The sequence below is a fragment of the Pleurodeles waltl genome, chromosome 12 (assembly GCF_031143425.1).
Source record: "Pleurodeles waltl isolate 20211129_DDA chromosome 12, aPleWal1.hap1.20221129, whole genome shotgun sequence".
In the NCBI taxonomy this organism is placed as follows: Eukaryota; Metazoa; Chordata; class Amphibia; order Caudata; family Salamandridae; genus Pleurodeles; species Pleurodeles waltl.
In genome coordinates, this window is record NC_090451.1 from 489084272 (window position 1) to 489107771 (window position 23500).

General features: G+C 43.0%; 1 protein-coding gene across 1 annotated transcript in view; it reads right to left on the bottom strand.

The window, feature by feature from the left end:
• CMTM4 (CKLF like MARVEL transmembrane domain containing 4) overlaps nt 1–23298 on the bottom strand; it is a 338382-nt gene extending 315084 nt beyond the window's left edge. Inside the window, exon 1 of the mRNA XM_069217182.1 lies at nt 22287–23298. Within this exon, the coding sequence (XP_069073283.1) occupies nt 22287–22475 (189 nt within the window). The 5' untranslated portion in view covers nt 22476–23298. The remainder of the gene's footprint in view (nt 1–22286) is intronic.
• Nucleotides 23299–23500: the final 202 nt, after the last annotated feature.

The following is a 23500-nucleotide window of genomic DNA, read 5'->3' on the forward strand; positions in this document are numbered from 1 at the left end:
CCACGCTCGATAGATGGTGTTTTTGCTCTTTATTGGAGATGTGGCATTAGAAATGTATGCCTTTGTTTAAAGGGATGTGCCCTTTCATTTAAGGCATGGTAATTACTTCTTTTGGTTAGGATACAGGACCCTTATTTTTAGTTGTTAGTCAGCATGGCAGGTGTGCAACACATCATATTTAGTTCTTACCTACCAAACACCATAATATCAGCTTACAGCTGGCTAAGAACCCAACCATTGTTTACTAATGGATGTTTTTATTGCAACTCATTTCCTTGCTTATTTCTAAGCTTGTAGGATTTCCTTTCTTTTCTTGCGTTTATCCCTCCGCCAGAGCATGACATCATTACTTGTGAAATTCCATGCGTTTTCCAGCTTTGTGTGCCTTTCTCCCCCCTCTACTGCGCTCCGATTTGCTCCCTCTCATCTGTGTGCTTCTCCCATGCCTCCCACCATGATACACTCGCTTTCTAGTGCTTCTCCCTCAAAGATGCATTCTGACCTGTGTTCTTCTCCCCACGCTCCACAGTGCTCTCTTTCCAATTTGCTTTTCTCCCCTGCACTTCTCGATGTTCTCAGTGTTGTTTGTTTCTGTCCACACATGCCCTTTGTTTTCCTTTCTCACAACCTCTGTGTTGCATCTGCCCCCCACCCACCAGTTTAGAAAAAGAAAAGAAAAGAAAAAAGAAAAAAAAAGAAAAAACCACACACTTGCACTTTTTTTGTTGTTAATTTGCAGATCCTATTCAGATTGGTAAACAGAAAAAGGTGTCTGCATCATTTTATAAGGATGCAGATACAGGACGCGCAATTCTACAAAATGCAATGGCTGGCTGCATTGTAAGCTTTTTTTTTTTTTGTATTCCTTTTTAGCCATGTCGCACAACATTGGGGATGCTTCTGTACAGCATTACTAAAAAAAAAAAAAAAAAAAATATCCCCAAGTTAAGACGTATTGGCTATCTAAAGGTAGTTAAGCACATAATTCAACAGGCTGGTGTGCAGGTCTTTGCAACAGACCATTTTAGGGATAGGCGGACAGCAGCAAGTCTTGTGAAATCCGAAGGTGAAGCTGGCTGTGTACTGGACTCATGTTCACTCCACAAGCAGAAGAGAAGGGGGGCAACATGAGGAATGAACGTTGCTGTTGCGAAAGTCGCTGGTACTCTGCACCTTTAGCTAATGCCATTCCTACTGCAGAAGTAACAGAGCCGCAAGGAGGCAATGTGTAAAGAGGAGGCACCCACCGTATGGTTGCCAAGTGTCCCTGTAGATCTTGTTTGTTAGGCATATTATATACAACAGGCAGTGTAACTCCAGACAAACTTAGATATATAAATAAGTAGGGCAACAATGGTCTCAACTACTTGTTAACTGAGTGTAATAAATCAAGGGTAGTTACATTAAGGCACATGTTATAGCTACTTTAGTTAATTAGGACTGTAACTGGTGAAGTTCAGTGGTTTTTAAAGTATAAAATGTTACCTTATTGCTCAACATTTTACTTAAATATGACATTACGTTAAGTTGTTTTTTTCAGTGAACTTCTAGGATTTTATGTAAAGTAATATTTTGTTACCACATGTAAAAGTCAACCCCCTCAGACAGCTAACCTCACACTGCACAAGGCCAAAGGCCGTGCGCATAGCAGGGGGTTAGCCACAGAGCACGATTATATATATTAGGGCAGTGGAACACTGCACAGGGTCAAAGGCAAGCACAATATATGGCTCCCTCTAATCGGAGGTGGCATGGGAAGATTGACTGAGGCTTAGAGGCTGCCCATTGCTTACGATTGGCTGGCTTCATTGGTCATTCTTATTTGCTTGCTTCTTATTGGTTAGCTTCCATAGGCTTTCTTCATCTTCATGTGTTCGTCCATCCAGTGGAGCATGGACACACTACTTTAGTCTTTCCACTGCTCATTAGGTTGAAGCTTACCAGGCAGATGTAGCTCAGATGGCTGGTTTGCTAAAGACATCTTAGCAACATTCAGAAAACAGAGCTAGGAATGCATTCCGCCCGTTGCTCACCATTGGCTTTGTGGTTTGTAATTCACATCTTCTGACTTTCTGTTTGCTGGCTTTATTTGTTCCAGGCTTTTCAGCTTGAGTTGGTCTTTCCTGCTGCGCAAACTTTGTTTACTGTATTCTTCCATGAACTCGCTGTCTGTAAACAGGACTTTAATTCTTGTTCTTGTCATATTTGCAGTGCATTCAAAGACAGAGGTCATTTGTCAGTCTGTGTCTTTCGAGGGAGCTTGGCGTTTACTTTTCCTTCTCTGACTATAAAAAGTGAGAGAATTTATGTGACAATCCTACTAAGCCATGTGATATGATGAGAAGGTGTAGGTTTTTTTTTTCTAGCACACAACAAAAAAAGACTGGGCTGATGTTTCAGAATACATCAATTACTACAAATTAAGCACTTTTTTTTTTTGTAATGCTGGAGTGTGGTGGAAGCAAATATTTGAATGCGAGGAAAACACATCAATACACTATGTCAGCGGTTCCCAACCTGTTGTCCGGGGACCCCAACCTCCCTATTAAAATGACTTTTTTGTATGCAAATTACGTAAAATGTGTTATCATTTGTCTATGTGTTTGACAAATGCCCGTTTCTGTATTTTATGTGCATTGTTTTGTGGTTCAAATCATTGACAATATTAAGGCCGGTGTCCCCGCCTTCCAGGAATGATTCATTGGGAGGGGGGTTCCCCAGATTCCAGTAATGCTAAAGTGGGGGTCCACAGATGTCAAAAGGTTAAGAACCACTGCACTGGGTGGTAACATTTGCACACATTGTTTGTGTGCAATAAAACCGTATTCCAGTGCAAACGCAATGGTCATTTCAATTGCAATTGTGCTGTCTGTAATGGCAGTGCGCTACCACTCCATGCATACTATACACAGCACCACTCCACTCTAAGCCCTTCCACTCTCTGCCACCCCACTCCACTGTATGAAATTCCACTCTACACTACACTTCACTCTATGCCCCCCACTTTAAGACACTCTGCGACAACCATGCCACTCTACTCCATGCCACTCACACTATATCACCCCACTCCACTGTACGCCCCTCCACACCACTTACCCCAATCCACTTTAGTTTATCCCACTCCACACAAATGCACCCCAATTTGCTACAATCTACCTCAATCTACTAATGTCCAACCTATCACAATACACTTCATTTTACCTGAATCTCCCAATCTACCCTGCTACACCACACTCCACTATACTCAAACCTACCTCACTTCAATCTACCAAACTCCACTCAAATCTACCACACAACACTCCAATCTAACCCAATCCACCCCACTCCAATATACCCCAACCCACTCCATCCCAATCTATCCTACTCCAATCTACCCCACCTTAATCTACTCCATCTACTCCACTCCAATCTACCCCACTCTACCCAATTTCACCCCACCCTACTCCAATCAACCCCACTCCAATCCAATCCTCTCCACCATATTCTACCCCATTCTATTACACACAAATCGACCAAACTCCAATCCACCCTAATCTACTCCCTCCACTGTCCCCCACCCCACTCTACCACACACCACTCCTCCCAGAGCTTTCTTCCTTCTAATCTTACTCCCCTACAATCTATCCAACTGCACTCTACTCCAAACTACCATACTCCCCCAATCTACCCCACTCCATTCAACCTACCCCACTCCTCTCCAGTCTCATCTACCCCACTCCAGTCCAATCTAACTCACGCTGAACTACCCCAATCTACCTCCATGCTATTCCATTCTATCCTACTATAATCCACCCAGTCTATTCCACTCCAATCTCCCCACTCTACCCAACTCCAATCTACCGACTCCATTCCAGTCTACCCCATGGCACGCCAATCTACACTGATCCACCCACTCCACGCCGATCTACTCTACCCCAATATATCCCTGTCCACTCTACCCCCATATACCCCACTCTATCCCACCACAACCCTATCCAACCCCCTCCACCCCTATACACCCCACTCCTATCTACCCCACCCCATCTTAATCTACACCACACCACTGTAACTCCACTATAACCTACTCCAATCTTCCCCAATCCATTCCAATCGGCCCCAATCTACCCCATTCCGTTCTACCCCACTCCATACTACCCGAATCCATTCCACTCTATCCCCACTCCACTGTATGCCAATCTACCCCACTCCTCTCTATCTCAGTCTACCCAACTCCACTCTACCCCAATTTACTCAACTCTAGTCTACCCCAATCCACACCACTCACTTTTATCCATTCTGAAAAGCAGCCACCATCGTGTACAACATGGCTAAAACCCACTGCTAAAGCAAATAGCTCTTGCATAAGCGAGAACTACTGGATTTCCCAATGCTTTGTTTTTTTCCAGGTGCTAATTCTGGTGCTAATTCTGCCTTTTTGATTAAACGCTCTACTAACTTATGGTTTTCATCTCAGTGTACTTCTCTCCCTCATTATTCCTCACCTAGTTACTACCACCAACTCTCAGCCTGATGTCCATGTGCTTGCCCCTGGCCTCCACCAAACTCTCCATTCAGTGTACTTGCCCACAGCCCCTTCTCCACACCCTCCATTATCTATCTGCTTGTCCAGAGCCCCTTTGAACCACCTACCTTTGTCCGTCATTTGTCATTGCCTGTGTGCTCCCTCATTTCCTTTTGCATTTTCTCTCGTCCAAACCTTCAACCTGGTTTCCTGCCCTCCCTCAGCTGTACTGCATCAAGGGAGCAATAAAAACAAGCATTTGCAATGCAACAGGTCTTGCATATTTAGAACAAGTTAATTGTCATCTTTTGACGACAACGTCCACGAGGAGAAGGAAAAAAAAAAAAAAAAAAAAAACACATGCATGGAAACTGAGAAAAGGTGAGTTTGCAAAATACAATTAAAAATAAACCTTTGCATATTTTGTTTGTCTTGCTGGGCATGTGTTTGTCAGTCACAAGCCTTCTGTTTGTGGGGTAGTAGAAGTTAAAAAGAACAAATAGTACCTGGATCACATCTGGGGCAGCGGATGGGCACTAATTGAGTTGAATCGATTAGCACTTGATCCCTGCTCCACACAGAGAAACAGAAATAATGCCAGGCGTGCTTTGACAAATTACGAGGCTGTAAAGAAGAGTGCCAGGCAAATCAACAAATAGTGAGCGACAGGCGGGCTCCAAGTGTTTTACTTAACACAGTCTCGCAAGCGAGATGCATGAGCTAGCACATTAACTCGCAGGCTCGACCCTAAAAGTGCTATGACAGCCAGCATTGGCCATGTCATAGCATTTTTTTTTAAATTACTTTTAGCCACGCTGCTGTACAACAAATTAGTGGATAGCTAAAAGCTCTGGTAGGAGGGATCTATTGGCTTTGTAAATGCTTGTAAAACCATAAACTCTCTACGTAACTTTGCAGCAGGTAGTGATTACTGAGAAAAGAAAATGCAAAGTATTGATAGGCCGAGTGGCAAAAAGGACGGAACCAATTCACTTACCTAATCTCGGAACCAATTCCAGCCCACTGTCCCAGATTGTCAAGCAAGGACATTCAAAAGCTAGTATGTCTGTATTTCAGTACTTAAATTCAGCTGGTGATTTCCGGTGCGGGCACCGGCAATTATTTTTGATGGCTGGCACTTACTTTTCTGCTTAAAGCATTTAGTGCGAGCAAAAGACACATATGGGAAAGACGGAAGCATAGAAAAACGAAAAAGCGTCACAAAAGGAGAAAGCTGCAAGGATGAGCTGAAGAGGGAGGGATTGGCTGTAAACGGATTTAAGAGGCCCGAGACGGTATCAGGATTATGTGGCTTCAGTATTCCATGCTCGCACACTTAATTGCGGCAGCCGCGTGGTTCGAAGGCGCCTGCACGTTTTACAAACTAAGCACTGCTTTATTTACCTAAGACAGGTGCAGCATCACATTTCCAACTACAGTTATATGTGCCGCTAGAGCCCCAGATGCTATGGTACAGTCAAATACTCTCAGGGAGACACCAAGTATATATTTTTAAACAATGGCAGACATTTCACAGATACAGGACATCATCTAATTTGTGCATAATCTACTAAACTCAGGGTGGCTCGCAGGGCCATACTGTAATACATTAAAAAAAAAAAAAAAAAGAAGAAGAAAAAAAAAAAAAAAAAACACAAACACATGATACAGAGTGAGGGGAAGTTATGCAATGATAATAAATGGGAAAATTTCAAATGGTCAGATGATACTAAGGTATACTATACCTTACCAAGGCCACGGTTTCACTGAGCTTTGTTATTTTAAGTATCTTTAAAGCGCTTACGGACTTCAGTTAAACAATTGTGGAATGATATACATGTTTATAATTAATTATATCTTTTTATCTCTGGTATTTCCAGTATGTCATTTTAATATCATCAAAAGAGCGAATGTCCCCACTGAGGTAAAAGTCACGGAGCAGGAAACAATCCTGTTATCCATACCCGAAAAAGGGTTCCACTGACTCCCGCAGTCCAAATTTCCTACAACAGGAGTCATTTCTGATGGATAAGATGTAAGGCCTTTGAGGTGAACTAAATAATCGCAGATCTTGAAACTTACTCTAGTTAGGAGTAAGATATCAAGATTTTAATACCTTTGCCATGTCAGTACTCAGAAGACCCTGTACCCCCTAGCCCCAAAACGGACGAGCTGCTTTGATCCTTAAAGCACCATGTCTTGTCTGTTTCTCTCCAGAGCCATTCAATTACAAAGCATATCTGTGCAGGATAATAACAATAAAATATAGTTTGCAAATCCAATCCTCCTTATCTGGTGTGTATCATGCAAACTCTTATGCCATTGTGTTTTTTCCCACCCCCATAGAAAAAGAACTGTAGATGTCTTGAAACTGTAAAATCTCACCCTTAAGTAAAGGGAGTGACAGGGCCTGGAAGACATGTTAATATCTTCCAAAGAATCAACGTTTTAAATGAGGCTTCTCTTCCAAGCCAGGAGAGTGCTTGAATAAGTCTCACATTCAGGAGAGCTTTAGCTGTCTTTATTAAAGTCTTAAAATTGCTCTGGGCACATTCATACAAATTGCGTTAAAAACATTCCCAGGTACGGAAGCCCTTTAAAATATCCATTTAAAAAGAGTCTTGGCCTGTTTGGACATGACTAGTTTTGCACCCCCGCTAGTATTAGTTCCTTTGACTTAGAGATGGATATGGAGGCCTGACAGGATGTGGTATTCTTCTAATACAGGGACCAACTCCAGCACAGATTATCGGGCTGCAATGAGGGGCAACAGAATATTGCCCGCAAAGGTGGAAACCTCGAATATATCATTACAAAAGGTTAAGGCCCTGAATTTGCTGGTGTTACTTAATCTTCCACAGGTGGGGCACCAAATAGATTGCGAAGACAGGGGTGAGGAATTTATTAAAATATCTAATTGTCCATGGGACAGTTTGCTTCTGAAAAATACTTGTCCTGTAAAAAAAAAAAGAAAAAAAAAAAAAAAAACACTTGTCCCTTTGGTGCCATGTAGTGCGGCGACAAATTATGGCAGCAATCTCATTATGTATGAGCTCTGATAATAGCGTCTCTGATTATGCCAGGGCTACTACTATAATAGGGCCTGAATACTTGCAATTTCAATCCCTACTATAGCAATTTCCTTATTTTGCCACCTTTCCACAGATCTACATACTGGGGCTCGAGGAAGCAGTAAGCGAAAGTTCCGGGCCTGGAATGCCTTTGAGTCTGCAAACCTAGTAACTTGCATGTTTTAAGGATTTTCATCAGCTCTTCTCTAGTCTTTTCCCATAATGAGAAAGGATGGAAATTTACTTCTGACAATGGCAGAAGTAGAAGTTCTTTCATGGTTGGGGGAAAAAGTGGAGGGAGGGAAAGTGAACTTGTAAATGCTCAATATAGTTTCACATGAGCGTATCAACACGTGCATATTTGCTCATGCTCAAATACAGTTCACAAAGATTTCCTAGGAGTACAATTTCCTGGTCTATTTCTGTAAGTTCTTGTGAATTCATGAAAGCCACTAATTCAAAGACATATACCATGAGTGCACTTTTGTGATTTTCTTTAAGAACTGGGTCCATAATTAGGTCTGGCATTAACAAAGACATTTTGTTTTTATTAAACCTCTATTTCTCTCTCTATCAGCTGGCTTTACTCTGTTGATCGCATTCTGCTCTTCCACAAGGAGCATTTTGGCACACAAAGTAGTTTTGTTCAATGCCAGGACGTACTGTGGCAATCAGTGGGGTAACAAAACTGGAGGGGCACCCCTGCAAAGAACATAAAGGCCCCTCCACCAGACTCACTCAGGGCAGGCGCTGTGATAAGGGAGTTCCCTGGAGGGGGACTACGGAGCCTTTTGTTACGCCACTGGTGTCAATGTGTGCTTTGAGACCAAAACCTTGTTGTGTCCCCCCTCTGGATCATTACACTCAGGAAGCTCATACCATTCACTTTTACTCTGGCCCAAGGCGAAGTGTTAAGGGCATCAACCACCCACCTCCAAATCTACCACAGAACCTGAATATAGTAAATGCTGCCTTCATCATGCCCCAGTCTACCCTGTCAAACACTTTCTCTGCCTCCATAGAGAGCAACCCCGCTTCATGGTGACATTTCCATGGCAGGTCTATCAGAAGGTGGGCTCTCCTTGTTTTTCGTAGTGGACCTGGCCGGGGTAAATTCAGTTTGGTCAGCATGAATCATAAACTTTGGCAAACATATTCACAGTAGTGTTCAACAGAGAGGCTGGGTGATACTGTAAACATGAGACAGCACCTTTATTTGGCTTTGCAATTAGGGTGATTGTTGCCAGGCCATCAACTGGGATCAGTTCAGGAAGTTAAAGAACTCAGCCAAAAGAGGGCCTAACAAAGGGCTGAATTGCCTTTAAAATCCTGTTGTGGTACAATATGGACCAGGAGTTTTGCACAGCTCCTAATTTTTTACCACTGTAGGCATCTGTGCAACTGTGATGGACTACTCTAGTTGTCTGGCATCCAGAGGGGATAGAGTGGGGAGGGAGACAGAATGCAGGTATGTGTATATTGTCACTGAGTCTGTCATGAAGGTCTAGCTTCTCGTAATAGGTATGAAAAGCGCACTGTTTGCCACTGCCAGTTGTCTTTGACTCCCCTGTCATATCCCTAACCTTTCCAATACATCTGCCTCTGTGTAGCTTGGAGCTTTTTCCTAACAGGGAGCTCACCTTGTTGCCTTCCTCGTGGAAATGAGCTGAGACCCTGGCAGGGATATAGTTGTCGTTAACCAATTCTAGGGCATGTAACCAGTCCATACACAAATCAACGGTCTCTGAATTTTGTGTTTATGCTACAGGGCTATCTATTATTCTGAAAGACAAACCAATGTGGCCTCTTTCATGTGGTAAAGGAGACTAGCCTCATGAATAAATGCACCCCTCACGACCACTTCAGGGCACCTCAGACCTCCTTCGGACTAAGCTTACCACTGTGACCGAGTGCGAGGTACTGTTTTATGTTGTATAAAGGTTCATTACGCAATTTAAGTCCCCCCCCAATTATTATTGGATTATTTGATAGGGAGGTAACCTCTTGCATCACAGCGGTGAGAAATGTATCCTGTCCCACATTTGAAGCATATTACCAGCAATAGTAATCGGGGTACCTTACCACTCTGACCAGCCACCAGCCTTGTTTCTCCGTCCTAACCAGCCTCTAAATAAATTAACATTGTTTTGTGGAACATTACTGGAACTCATGCCACCTTCTATGGGGCAGATGTGTGGTACTGGAAGGGGAAATGCATGGAGCGCAGTCTAAGTGCATCTCTTGTAAGAGGCATATTTATGATCCTAAACTCTTAAGCTTTCCCAGTATACTCTGATGCTTTATGGGATCATTCACCCCTCAAACATTATATGTATGTAGTGATCATCACAGGAGGAATTTTAGCCACTCTGGACCTTGTCATATACAGTACTGATTATATAGGTGGGGGATGGGTCCTGTCACATGCGTGCGCTTGTAGAATGTGTAGATCAGATAATGGTTTCACTTCCCCCTTCCCTCCCACCCACCCCACTCCCAACCAACAAGAGCAACCTGAAGAACAAAACTCTGTACACAAATAATGAACATACAAATGTGAGTTATAGGCAGGATTAGGATCCCGAGAACTAATACTCCCACCATAATTACTCACTCCCAAACCTACAGGGATCCAAAACCCAAGAGGATGTAAAATGTCCGTGGGTACTCTCCCCAGCTTGTCCCCATCCAGGACCCTCTTTCCCAGCTCTACGTTCAAACTGCACTTTGGGGTCAAAACCAGCATGGGTCATCGCAATTACACTCAGTTGTTGTTTGTCTGGACCCTGGCTAGGCAACAGAGTCTGGGATCCTTCCAGACACAAGGCACAGATGGGCCAGTACACTGTTTTTACCTGCTACTATCTCCTCCCTGCCAGGCTTTGGGTTCCATTGTTTGTGTGTTACCCTTTTTCAGTACACTCTTATTTTCCTCTTGTCTGGCAAAGTTTGCAATGGGTAAGAGGATCGGGACACACATGGCTGGAGGTGCTGCCCTAATCTGTAGTATCTGTTGCCTTCCACAACTCCAGCTCCACAGCTCCAGAAATGACAAGGAGGGCTCAAGGGGGAGCCCAGATAATTCCTGCTTCCTTTAGACATTGAGACTGAGGGGCATATCTCTGTCAGCCTTCAGCACATCTGTAATGCCAATGCTCAGGAAGGACTGGTTGTGGTCAGCTTGGCCATGTCCAAGCAGATACATGCCCAGCAGGGAGTACTAGCTGTTATACCGATTCAGGCCAAAATTCAAACTGTCTAGACATGGGGTGGGTTGGGGGGGGGGGGGGGGGAAGGGAAGTTTCATCCGCTAAGCAAGTGGCTACCTTGTTTAATCTAGGAAAGCCGCACCACACTCAATTAACTTTTGTGAAGATGCCATCTTGATTTTGCAGCGATTCCCATGACCATCAATGCAGGCCCCAACCTGTGCCAGCATTACACTCAGTATTGCCCCCACCCACCCCACCCAGACAAATTCTCCAGGGTGGAGGCGAACACCAGTGTCAGACCCCAGCAGGTACTTCTGCTGCTAGCAGGAAGCAGAATCCAGACTGAATTCCTTGGTAGGCACCAGCCATCTTTGGCTCCTGGCCAAGCCCCTCTCATCCACTTCTTTAAACCCGAAGGATACAAAACCAGATGAATGCTACCAAGCTTACTACCATCACATTCCAATTTAGACAACCCTAAAGGAAAGGGAGTAAAATCCGTAACAAAGCCCACGGATCAAAGAGAGAACAGAGCAGTGTACACAGATGAAAGAAAAAAAAATAAAGACATGCTCTATGAAACCAATCAACAGACAATAAAATACCTTATATCAAAGTAAAATTGTCTAAGAGTCATCTGTTATGTTCTAAACATTCACAGTATACAAAGTACAATTCAGAGGAATAATTCACACAGATGTTGTGAGAAGTTGAGAAGGTGGTTTGGATAGACTAGAATTCAGGACAGGATGCAATAAGAGAAATTGTAAAAGTAAAAAAAAAAAAAAAAAAAAAAATGTTGCAAGTCTTGGAGAAACAATATGACATGACCCATAACCCTGATAAAATATGTCACATAATCCATGCCAGGGATTTAGACGGAATTGCTCCACCATAGCCAATTTCACTAAACACGCCAAAAGACTTATCCAGGAACTTCTTGAAAAAGATTACCCATACCAACACATCAGGAGAGCTGATAAAAGGGCACGCAAAAACCACGGGGCCCAGTTGCTAGAACCATCCCAAACTAGTAAGGATGAAGATAAAATAATCTGTGTGACTACTTTCAATCCCCTATTCAATAAGGTACAAAAAAAATAATAAGGGACGAATGGCAAATGTTGACATCAGGAGGATTACCTTTCAACCAACCACTACACGCTTTTAAGAAAGCTAAAAGTATACGCGATATGATAGTCCACACACGACCTCGAGCCAGAGCACAAATGGACAAACAAATGACATTGTGGCGTCTGCCTCCACCATCAGGCCACCATCCTTGTGGCAAATGCAGTGTGTGTCAATTCACAAAAAAAGACAAATAGCTTGGACCTAGGTCTGCAAACCCCTTGGGAGTTAAAAACATTTTCAAATTGCAACAGTAAGAATGTCATCTACATGATAAAATGCCCGTGCCAACTCAAGTACATTGGAAGAAGAGTTGGCATATGCATTTGTGAACACAGAAGCACTATTTGCTGTAAAACGCAATGCAACCAAACTTACAAGCCATTACATCAGGAACAACCACTCACCTGATGACACAGAGTGGGTCGTTATTGACATACTGAATCAAACCACAACCAATATGAACCACAGCTCCTATGACATGAGCAGAGATGGGTCTGGTGATTACGATCAGGCACCATAGGGCTCAATGGCGAAATACAGTGGTCAATGTTAAACAACTAGAGTGCTCTCAGTGGATGACAATCACCACACTTAATTTTTGAGCCAACACCGCATGGTTATGGACAATCCACTCTGGGTGTCTGTTCCCTGTTCCCCCGTGCGCTTTACCTTTCGGTACTTATCTCTGTCTCGGCCTTTACTTTATAGACTCTTTTTCTTTCGCTCAGTAGATAATACTTATCCCCCCGCAGCATTAACATGCATTATCATAGTCTCTTTCCCCTCACCCCTTTTTTTAAATATTTTTTTATTATTCAGAATAGTCTCTTTTCCTTCTCCAACCCCTTCCCCTTTCTTCCTTTTTTCTCCTTCTCACCTTTGTCAACACCCACACAACGCCTCCCCTCCCCCCCCCCCACACCACACCACACCACACCACACCACAGTCTTGTTTGCTGGTTGTCTCCCCTCCCCCTTATCTCCCCCTCTCTTTTTTCTTCCCTCCTGGTAATTTAGTATTGTTCGGCTTCTTTTTACCAGCTCTCAATAAGATGCCAGTAGATAGACTCATGGGACGACATTTCCATGAGCCGTTATCACCGCGAGGCGCTGGGATGACGCGTCTCCTCTGCACTGGGGAGACGCACTGAATGACGCTCACTGTATGAGACCATATGTAGACCGTACATACTCGGACTGGCTATTTCTACGATCGCGCTCTGACAGACAGCGATCATAAGCGGCTGAGGTAGAGACCCCAATAGGTGATACGCAGATTGCTCCCTTTGACGAAGTAAGTCTTCTTTCTTTCCCCCACGGGGGGCACAACAGGCATTTCTCTCTGGAGCCAGACAGCACCACACCCCAAAGTCTCTTAACAGATAAGAGTTTTTTTTATTCACTTCATTAGTCTTTCTCTTATTTTTTTTTCCCCGTTTTTGTCTTTATTATTTATATGCAAGTTATGTTGTTTTTTTGTTGTTAACAGGCCGGTAGAGGTGGGGGGCCTTGACAAACACCCATTGGTTGCTTTCAACACTGTTTAGTTGTTGAGCCTATCTAGGTGTAACTTAATTGCACTTTTTTTCCTGTAACTGGGGGCTTACCTGCATCCCAGTGAGGCACACAGTGGGCGCCTCAAGTTACCTCCTTTAACTTGAGGCCACTCTGCGGAGAGTACATGGCATTCAACTCTGCAGTGGTCCTCCGCCTGAGTATTCCCATATTCATCCCCCATTGAAATCCTTTACTTTCCCGAGACCTAGTCTACCATATATTATCTTTCTATGGACTGTGTTCAAATTGCCTTTTTGGTTCAGCCCATTTGTTCAATCACAGTGTGTGACCATAAGGGGCATCTCCCCATCCCCCGAGACCAGGGGTTACAGAGTAAGAGATTAAGTCCCTTAGTTTCTATTTGCAGTGCAATTAATAAGTATTTCTGTTTGGCACCGCACCCACAACAATGAGAAAATGCATGGTTGTGATATCACTTATGGCATGAATTTTACACATTGTGTGCAGTGATCATTTTCACGTACACACAGCCTCTGTGCATGCAGTGTTTTAACTTTAATTCTTCCTCCTTTGTTTCTTCCCATAGGCCTCCCTTATCTAGCTAATTGTCATGTAGGCCCAGTATGTATTATGTACGAGCCCTTCACCTATAATTTAGGAGAGGCATTCACTTCACTACCAGACCAGTATTGGCTAGACGAGCGAGCAGAAACATGTTGGCCAGTAGGATTAGGGTGACACTATGAGTCACTATACCCAATAGTGTCCCAACTGTGTTTAAGCTTACCAATAGACACTATCATTAAAGGTGTCATACACACTGGTGATCTGTTGTGTTAGAAATAAAATAAAATTACCTAACTGGATCCCCACATTAACCAGAAAGATAGCATTTCAGCACTCTCTCAGAGTTTATTTAACAACGAGGTTAAGTCCGCCCAGGTGATATTGTCCTACCAGAGTGGGGATAGGTGGTCAAATGATGAAGCATGACACTTTAATGTGTATGTGACCACCTATTCCGGAAGGAGGCATCCCACAATAGAACCCCATAACATGGTCATCACAACAATACTCTATCTTCAATTAGATCATGGAAAAGAGAGATCTCATGACCAGGTGAACAGGCATCGTTGGTTTGTTCACTAGATTCTCCATACTCTTTGTGTATATGGGAATCAATAATTGCCAATTTAAGGTTTGACAAGGGAATCTCAGCTTCACCAAGTAGACTGACGGACAAGACAAGGAACCTTGGATACCATCTTCTACGATATAAAGTATGCACTTGGTACTGAAGAGTGACCGGGTCATCAATCAGAAGGCATAAAGCTGAATCTGACATTAATGATTTTGACTCTGTAAGAGCAACGCATACCTTTTAGCTCTGCCATTCACAAATGATTAGCACAGATATAGAGAAAAGAATAACAAAATAGAGCATTTGTTGCACTGAACATTAGTTTGAAGGAGGAGAAATATGCAAACATCTCAGAACTTAAAATCAGACAAGACTAGAAGATTTAATTAGAGATCTAACAAGAAACTGCATAATTAATAAATGCTTCAAAAAAAAAAAGTCAAATGAACAAAGCATTCAATTAGATCTGTGCATGACAACATTTGGTTGTCCGAGGTAAGTGAGTTAATTGACCAGATGTCTAGATAGACACATTAAGAAGAAAAAAATGTTTGTTTTTTTTTAAAAACAAAAAAAAACACATTGGTATGCAGACACAAAAGACTTCCTGGCACCAAATTCTTTAAGTAGAAGTAAAGAGATCAGACACCAAAGTTCTACTTTATTCTATACAACACAGGCAAATCCTCTATTAGAGAGGAGGAAGGTCACCCCTCCCTCCCCCCAGTAACTGCAAAACCTTTACAAGAAAACAATAATAAACTGAGTTTAAAAGTAAAGGGGTGGGGCCACGGAGGTGACGAGCAGTGAGTGGGGTGGGGGTGCTGGGCACTCCCCCCTCCGAGCACATAGGTGTTTGGTCGGCCATCTCGGTGCAGGCTACTATCTCTCTTGTACTATCCAAACTGGATTATGTCAATGACCATGGATCATCTCTATCTATTATGAAAAAACTACAACGTATTCAGAACTCCACTGCCAGGCTACTATTACATGAAAAGCCACAAGCCCACATCTCCACCGCCTTGAGAGCACTACACTGGTTATCCATTGCCAGGAGATCCATATTCAAGCGGCTTTGTATTACCCACAAAGCTATACATAGAACAGGACCGCTTTTTTAATCAGAAACAAAATAACCAAATACATTCAACAAAGAAACCTCCGCTCAAGATTGCCACCCCGTCTTAGAACACCACCATACAACAAAAAGACTATAGGTGGTTGTTTTGCTTTACTTCTGACTGGGCAAAGATATAAACACTGAAAGGAGTTGAAAAGATTCTCTGGAATGCACTTCTTAATCTGAATAAGACATTTATTATAGCTGTTTGCAAGTTTGCATAGTAATAAGTGTACTTTCAAAATGTGCAACAACAACGTAAGACCATGTATAAAGAATCTTCAATCTATAAACAGCAAATATATACATGCAAGGATACAAACACATATTGATATATGTTCATATGCAATGCAAAGCAAATAATTAATAGAAATTCATCACCGTAGGGCCTGCCAGATGCTTCATCTTTTTCATGCCATCAAGAAGATGACCCCGTTCAACTGCAAGGAAAAGATCCTCACCCTCACAGGAAAACTGTCAGGCATTTGACGTTGAATCCTGACCATGGTCTCGGAATTCATCTCTACTGAGCAGGGCCACCTTTTTATAGCTTAAACAACCATGGAAAGAGCCTTCTATAAGACCCCCACCTCTCAGATGGAAATATTCAAAAAATGCTGGCTAGTTTAGGTAAACCTTGAAAGTAATGCGTCAGTAGCTGGCCACCTTCCCAAGGCACGCCTCCCAAAGTCAAACCGTTCTCTTGCCTATGATAAAAACCATCTTATCTCCTACATATCTTGTACCAGTCCTAGCTCTTCGGTGAGAAGAAAAACACGTAGAAGTAGAAAAACACATTGCATAACATGTTTGCACAGAAAAATACTTTAATGTGGCAGTGAAGCTAAGATTAACACAAAATGGAGTCTAGGCTGAACACAAAATGGAGTCTATAACCAGTGACCACTAAAGTGACAATAGGCAGCTAAGCCAGGTCCAAAGCGGTGTGACACAACATCAGTGGTCAATACCCAAATAACATTACAGTGGTACATCCTTCTCCGTTCAAGCAGCCAAACTATGGAATTCATTACCCGCAAATATAAGATCCATGGATAACTATCTTGTCTTCAGAAGACTACTCAAGAGTTGGCTCTTTCCTTCATAGCCACCATATTCAAACAGCAATGGACTACATATGCCTGTGCTGATAAATATTTATTTTTAATCTGATTATGTGTATATTCTAGATATGTATAGTTCTTTAGGAAATATGTATCGTTATGTCATAACAATAAATCACACATTCTTTAAACCTGTTTGACAAATGTAAACCCATTCTACTACTTTCATCTCCAAAATAACCCTGCCTAAGCTCTTCCCTCCTCTTCCACATCTAGCTCACCCAAACCTCAGTTTACTACCATGATCTCCCAAACAACCCCAATAAATTCTCCCTCATTTATCTCACCTTTGACTCATCCAAAACCCCTCCTGCTACTATGATGTCTGTAAACCTTTCCACAGACTCTTCCCTCCTCCATCTCTCCTTTACTCATCCCAAGCCTCATCCTATTACTATAAACTCCCAATTAACAATTCTGGATTCTTCCCTCCTCTATCCCTCCATTACTCTAGTCAATCCAACTTACAAACTCACATATCCTCTGCTCAAATTAACTCATAATACTAAAACTGTACTCATATTTCCCTATGCTAACCCACCACTAATTCCTCTTGGGTTCCGGAGTAGTACTTGCCGAAAAGCGCTTCGACGCCTCGTCAGGGGTAGTAAGCGCTATATAAAAATACTACTGCAATACAATACATGTGCAATAGGCTTTCTTCAGCCCAGCAACACAGTTGCTGGGCTGGAGGGAGTTTGCAGAGGCTCCCAATATGCCTGGGAGCACCCTGGCTGGGCGTTCACAGCCAATCCTGATGCTGCTCTGAGCAGCGTCAGAATTGGCCGCAGGTCAGGCTGGGAGCCTGTGCCTGCGACGGAGGAACAGAGTGGCAAGTGAAGATAAGTGGCCTTTTAAACTTTTTAATAAATTAATGTTTATTCCCACCCCCCCCCCCCCCCCCCCCACTCCTTCCCTTCCACTCCCCGCGAGCATCAATCTGGGAGAAGATGGTGCGAAAAGAAAAAAAAAACATTTTTGTATGCCAGTATTAAAATACATAAGCTTCAAATATGTCTTTCACACACCTAAAAGAATCAATCTAAAAATGTAAAAAGCAGCATCTCACGATTATGTTTTTTATACTTCTAGTATGTTGATTTGGAATTCTTGATTAATCTTATTCTTAGCTGATGACAGCCTATTTAGAAAGCATTGTCAAAGTCGAAGCCAATATGTCTCGCCTATGCAAGAGCTATTGGCTATGGCAATGTGTTTAGCCATGTTGTACCTCAGTGTGGCTGTTTTTCAGAATGGCTAAACATAAGTGGTGTGGGCTAGACTGGAGTGAGGTAGATTGGGGTACAGTGAAGAGGGGTAGATTGTGGTAGAGTGGAGTGGATTGGGGTGGAGGTAGACTGGAGTAGTGTAGATCGAGGAAGATTGGTGTAGACTAGAGTGGGATATTTGGGGTAGACTGGAGTGGAGTAGGCTACACTGGGGAAGAGTGGAGTGGGGTAGAGTGCGTGGATTATAGAGGGTAGACTGGAATGGAGTGGGTAGATTGGGAGAGTTGGGCAGATTAGAGTGGGGTAGAGTGGAGTAGAGTAGATTGATTTTTGGTAGGGTGGAGAGGGGTTGCATGAACTGGGGTATACTGAACTGTGGTTGGGTGCGGTGGAGTGGGATATATTGGGGTAGATTGGGGACAACTACAGTAGAATGGGGTAAATTAAGATAGAGTGGAGTAGATTGGAGTGGGGTAGACTGGGTGGATTACAATATGGTAGATTGCAGTGAAGTAGACTAGAGTTGGATAGAGTGGTGTGGGGTAGATTGGGGGTATAGTATTAGTATTTATATAGCGCTTACTACCCCCGATGAGGCGTTGAAGCGCTTTTCGGCGAGTAGCACGCTACTCCGGAACCCAAAAGGAATTAGTGGTGGATTAGTATAGGGAAATAGGAGTACAGTTTTAGTATTATTATGAGTTAATTTGTGCCGCAGATATGTGAGTTTGTTAGTTGGATTGACTGGAGTAATAGAGGGGTAGAGGAGGGAAGAATCCAGAAGTGTTAATTGGGAGTTTATGGTAATAGGATTTAGGCTTGGGATGAGTAAAGTGGTGGTTGGAGGAGGGAAGAGTTTGTGGAAAGGGTTAGGGAGATCACAGTAGCATGAGAGGGTTTGGATGAGTTAAGGGTGAGATAAATGAGGGAGAATTTAGTAGGGTTGTTTGAGAGATCATGGTAGTAAAGTGATGTTTGGGTGAGTTAGATGTGGAAGAGGAGGGAAGAAGGGTAGATTGGGTTAGAGTGGAGTACACTGGGTTAAAGTGGGATAGAGTGGAGTAAGTGGTGTGGAGGGGCATAGAGTGTAGTTGCCACTGTCGTGGAATGAGTTGTATATTAGAGTGGAGTAGCAGGTTGTCGTACAGCGGCGTCGCATGTTGTGCAGTGACGTAGGAAGGAGTGGCGTGGGACAGAGTGGAAGGGCATAGTGTACAGTAGAATGGGGTAAACTTGGTGGGGCACCGCTCTGCCATTAAAGACAACAAATTTTCAATTTAAATTACCATTATATTTGTGGCGAAATATGGTTTTACTGTGCACAAGTGATAATGAGTGCAAATGTCATCACCTAGTGTACTGATGGGTTTAGATCTATTAAAATATTTGTTTCCACTACACTTCAGAATTATAAAAAAAGTGCTTCCTTTGTACCAATTCTGATACAGTTTGAAACATCAGCAAAGTTCTTTTTTTGTGCTAGGAAAGAAAAATCCTACACCCTCTTCTCTCACATGGGTACTCAGCAGAATTGTCACATAAATTATCTCACTTTGAAGTGAGCCAAAGAAATGTAAAAACCAAGCTTCCTTATAAGGTAACCTGACATTTGTCCCCTGTATTTGAATGCACAGCAAACTTAACAAGACGTAAAGGCATTTTTAGAGAAAACAAAATTGGTGGAACAATTATTTTAACCGTTTGGAAGCAGGCATGCTCCAAGCCCAATCTTTATATCTCCCCCTTTATTACATAAATCACAATAAAGAATTCAAATACGTCAGCTCACACACACATCCCTAAACATTATATATATTTTTAATATATACATACACACACACACCCAACCTCAAACTCCACTAAACACACAAGAAATCAAGAGTGCAATCCTAACATAACCAATACACTTGGAAAAACGAAATAAAAAAAATGTATTCGTCAACTAACTAGCCATCTTGGGTTCCAGACTAGCGGGCTGCTTTCAAATGGCTCAAATACCTGCATGAGCACCCTCACGTTATATGGATGGGCCCGCTCATGATCAAGAAGCGGAGCAGTGATGCAAAGGAAACATCCCATGACATCACATTTCACGATCAAGGCCGACTGGTGATCGCCATCACTGCTTTGCTTTGTAATCACAGAAAGCCTGCTTGAGAGGCAAGGTAGCACCCAAGTAGCACCCCTTGGCCCTAAAACTACAAGGGACCAAAAAGGTCTCCTGGCAGAATGGAACTAAAAACTCTGGGCTGGATAATATGGTCAGAAAAGAAAGCCTTCAAAAGCATATCAACGATCCTAAAACTAGTATCACAAGTATGTTACCACTCTAGCCATTTGTCTAAAAATAAGATAATAGACTATTCCACAGAAAACGGTTTTTATTCATGTAATGTCTAGGTTAAAGTAATTTAAAAAACGAAAATGTTACCGGCTGTCACATTCCTGCACTTTTCATATGGCCGAATTCGGCAAACGTCAAAGCTGCTAAAATCTGCCAAGTGAAATATGTTCGCACACGAAGCAACGGCTCTTACAAATGGAATTTGCACAATATACCACATTAGAGAATGAGGCGTGGAGCATGCAGCAGGAGAAAATGCTACAAATGTTTGCAACCAGTCATTTGAGACCTTCCTGAAGCTGCTAAGTACTCGGGGTAGTAAGCAATCACTTTCAGCTTTGAAGAAAGTCGTGATGGACTACTTCCTGGTTACCACGGCAGTCATTGAACTTGACGTGTTGATTAGTGGTTGCGGGGCAATAAACTGTGGCGTCAGTGGTGACACTTAGACAAAAAAAGTATGGTTCACTGGCACAGGCGAGGCTCGCAAAGCAATTGGGCTACGCAGCAATATAGCCCGGAAGCAAATCTGTGTTGTGATGCGTCCATTAACGGAATCCTGTTCATAGAGGCCACTGTCACGAATATTAGTGAAAGTGGAATGTTAGCCACACCATCCCAAAGCATTTCTCGTTTTAACCGCATTACATTTGACAAAGCCAATCAATTTAGGATCCGTCATTAAAAGAATAGGTTAATATTATGTTTATTTTTCAGAGCCAGAAACGGTAGTCAGTCAAACACGGCACTTTTGAAATTTCTATACAAAAGAACCAAACTAAAAATTTACATTTTTTAGAGGTGCATATTAAAACTCGCATCAGCGGGATTCTTGATGTTATAAGTAACATGAGAACACTGCTGCAATAAAACAATCTACAGACATATGGATGCTGTCCCCTGTAAATAAAAACCTTATATCTCTAGAGAATGATAAAACAAATACTCGTGACTGGTACAAACAAATTGTGATTCCCTTCTTTTTTCCTACATGCATGAAGTCCTGCAGTTTTAATAATTGTGTCCATTGTATCACCTATGTGACAGAAAAACTTGAAACAGAGTTCTCATAATTTGCCTATTTGGAAAGCAATGAAGACACACGCCTCTCTCTAAAAAGAGAACAACGCCTGTGTTAGCCAAACTTGAACTTCTCTATCAAAGGATTGCGAGCCCAAATGAGGAGGAGGTTAATTAGCACCGCATATCTGACCACAATTTCACTGACAGTTTCAAGCACAGAAGCTGTAAATAACAAAAGGCACATTATAGCAACCTCCCTTTTAAGGTGTTCTCATGGGGGCGCCCGTAGACAAATGTTGCCTCGTATTCACCCTTATAAACCAAATGGATCTCAGAAATGCATACAAATGAAAGGCGTGGATACAATGTTCACCAACATCTGCAAAAGATGATGAAAAGTAACATGTTTAGAACACACAAAGCTCCAACGTGGTTTTCCGTGCAGGATGGGGAGGAGCAGATCAGCTTACGCAAAATATACATAATATCTCTTTTAAGTAGCTTGAAGTATGATCTTAAAACGGCAATCTTATATTGTACCTGAGCACGCATCTAATGGGGGGAGGGGTAATTTGGAAGAAATTGCAATTGAAATGACGGTATCCTAATTTTGGTAAAATAACGAAAAGCCAAGGGGCAAAACATCTTTAACCCTGTAAATGGAACTAAAGATTATGTGTTTAACCTTCGATCGACCTGCAATCCAATCCCCCCCCCCCCCCCCCACACCAATACGGTGCACAATTGTGCGCAGGAGAGTCAGTTTATACGGTTGTTGAACGTCATGCAGAGGATCCCACACCATCTCGGTGGATGTTAAGGAGAGAGAATCGCATGCAGGTGGCTCATGGCCGAAAATTACCTACCACTTCGATTGCTTTGAGGATACCGAGATGGGAGCGAAGGTAGTCCGAGTCGCACCGGATGCCTCCCAGTCCGTGCCGCTGCATGACGGGCTCCGTGGTAGACTGGTAAGGGCTGTTGGCCCCCACGATCATTGACGTGCTAGATGCTGGCCCGTCGAAGCCATCCGCGTCCTCGCCGGTGCCTCTCATCTTGAACTGCAACAGGTGACGGGCGTGTTGTGTCCTGGTTTGGGAACCCCTCGCCCACGCTCACCGAGTCCACCTGAGAGCTGGACGCCTTAATTAAAGGGTCAGATGAGCCACGATTACCAGATGTCCAAAACAGAGAAGCATATGTTTATGCCGGTGTGAAAATAAAGAACAGGGCGACCCTCAGATGGGTCGGACGATCGGCGATGGTTGGGTTTAGGCAAATCACCAAACAGCTGGAATCAGTGAAGGCTGGGCAAGTTTCCAGAGGGTGAAATCGCTGTAGTATTAAAAGATAGTGTCTGGATGACCTAGGAGCAAAAGATAAACCGTAGTTGGTGGTGCAAAGAAAAAAAAAAAAAAAAAAAAAAAAAAAAAAAGGAAGACTAAATCGGTTGTTATATCCAAAGATTTCCCAGCAGACCGCTCAAGTGAAGGGGGGCGTCTTCAAAAGCAGGGTGGATATTTGGAATCCGAAGCGCTTCCAATCAGTGTGCAGCTCAGCATGTCCCCAAAGCCCGTTACCAGGATCTAAGAGAGCACTGCTGCGGACTACATTCTTAAGTACGGGCGGTTAAAGGGGTATGCAAGTCTTCAAAGCCTAGGGCGCCTACCTCCGGCTGAGTTCGCCACAAGAAGGAATGTGAGTGTCTGGGAAAGGCCACCCGTTGTCACCAAGGGTGACAACCTGTACAGTGGACTTCAAAACGAAATCTTCTGCCTGTTATTACTCCTTTAAGTAAGGTCTTTTGTCCAGTAATTAGTGAAGTAGCAGGGCTAGGCACTACATTACTTAAATCCAATCAGATAGGCGGAAACAACCCCTCCCACTAATGGTGGGAATGTATGTAGACCTCGGATAGGTTAGCTAAATTAGTGTCCTCCTATTGGCTGTTGGTGGTTTTGTTGCTTGTTCATTGGCCGTGAGGCTTCAGAGACGCCCCAGTGGTCTACGATTGGTAAAGAAAGCGTTGTCATTTGTTTCTCGGCTGTGAGGCCTGGTGTCCGTAGGTGACTTTAATAAT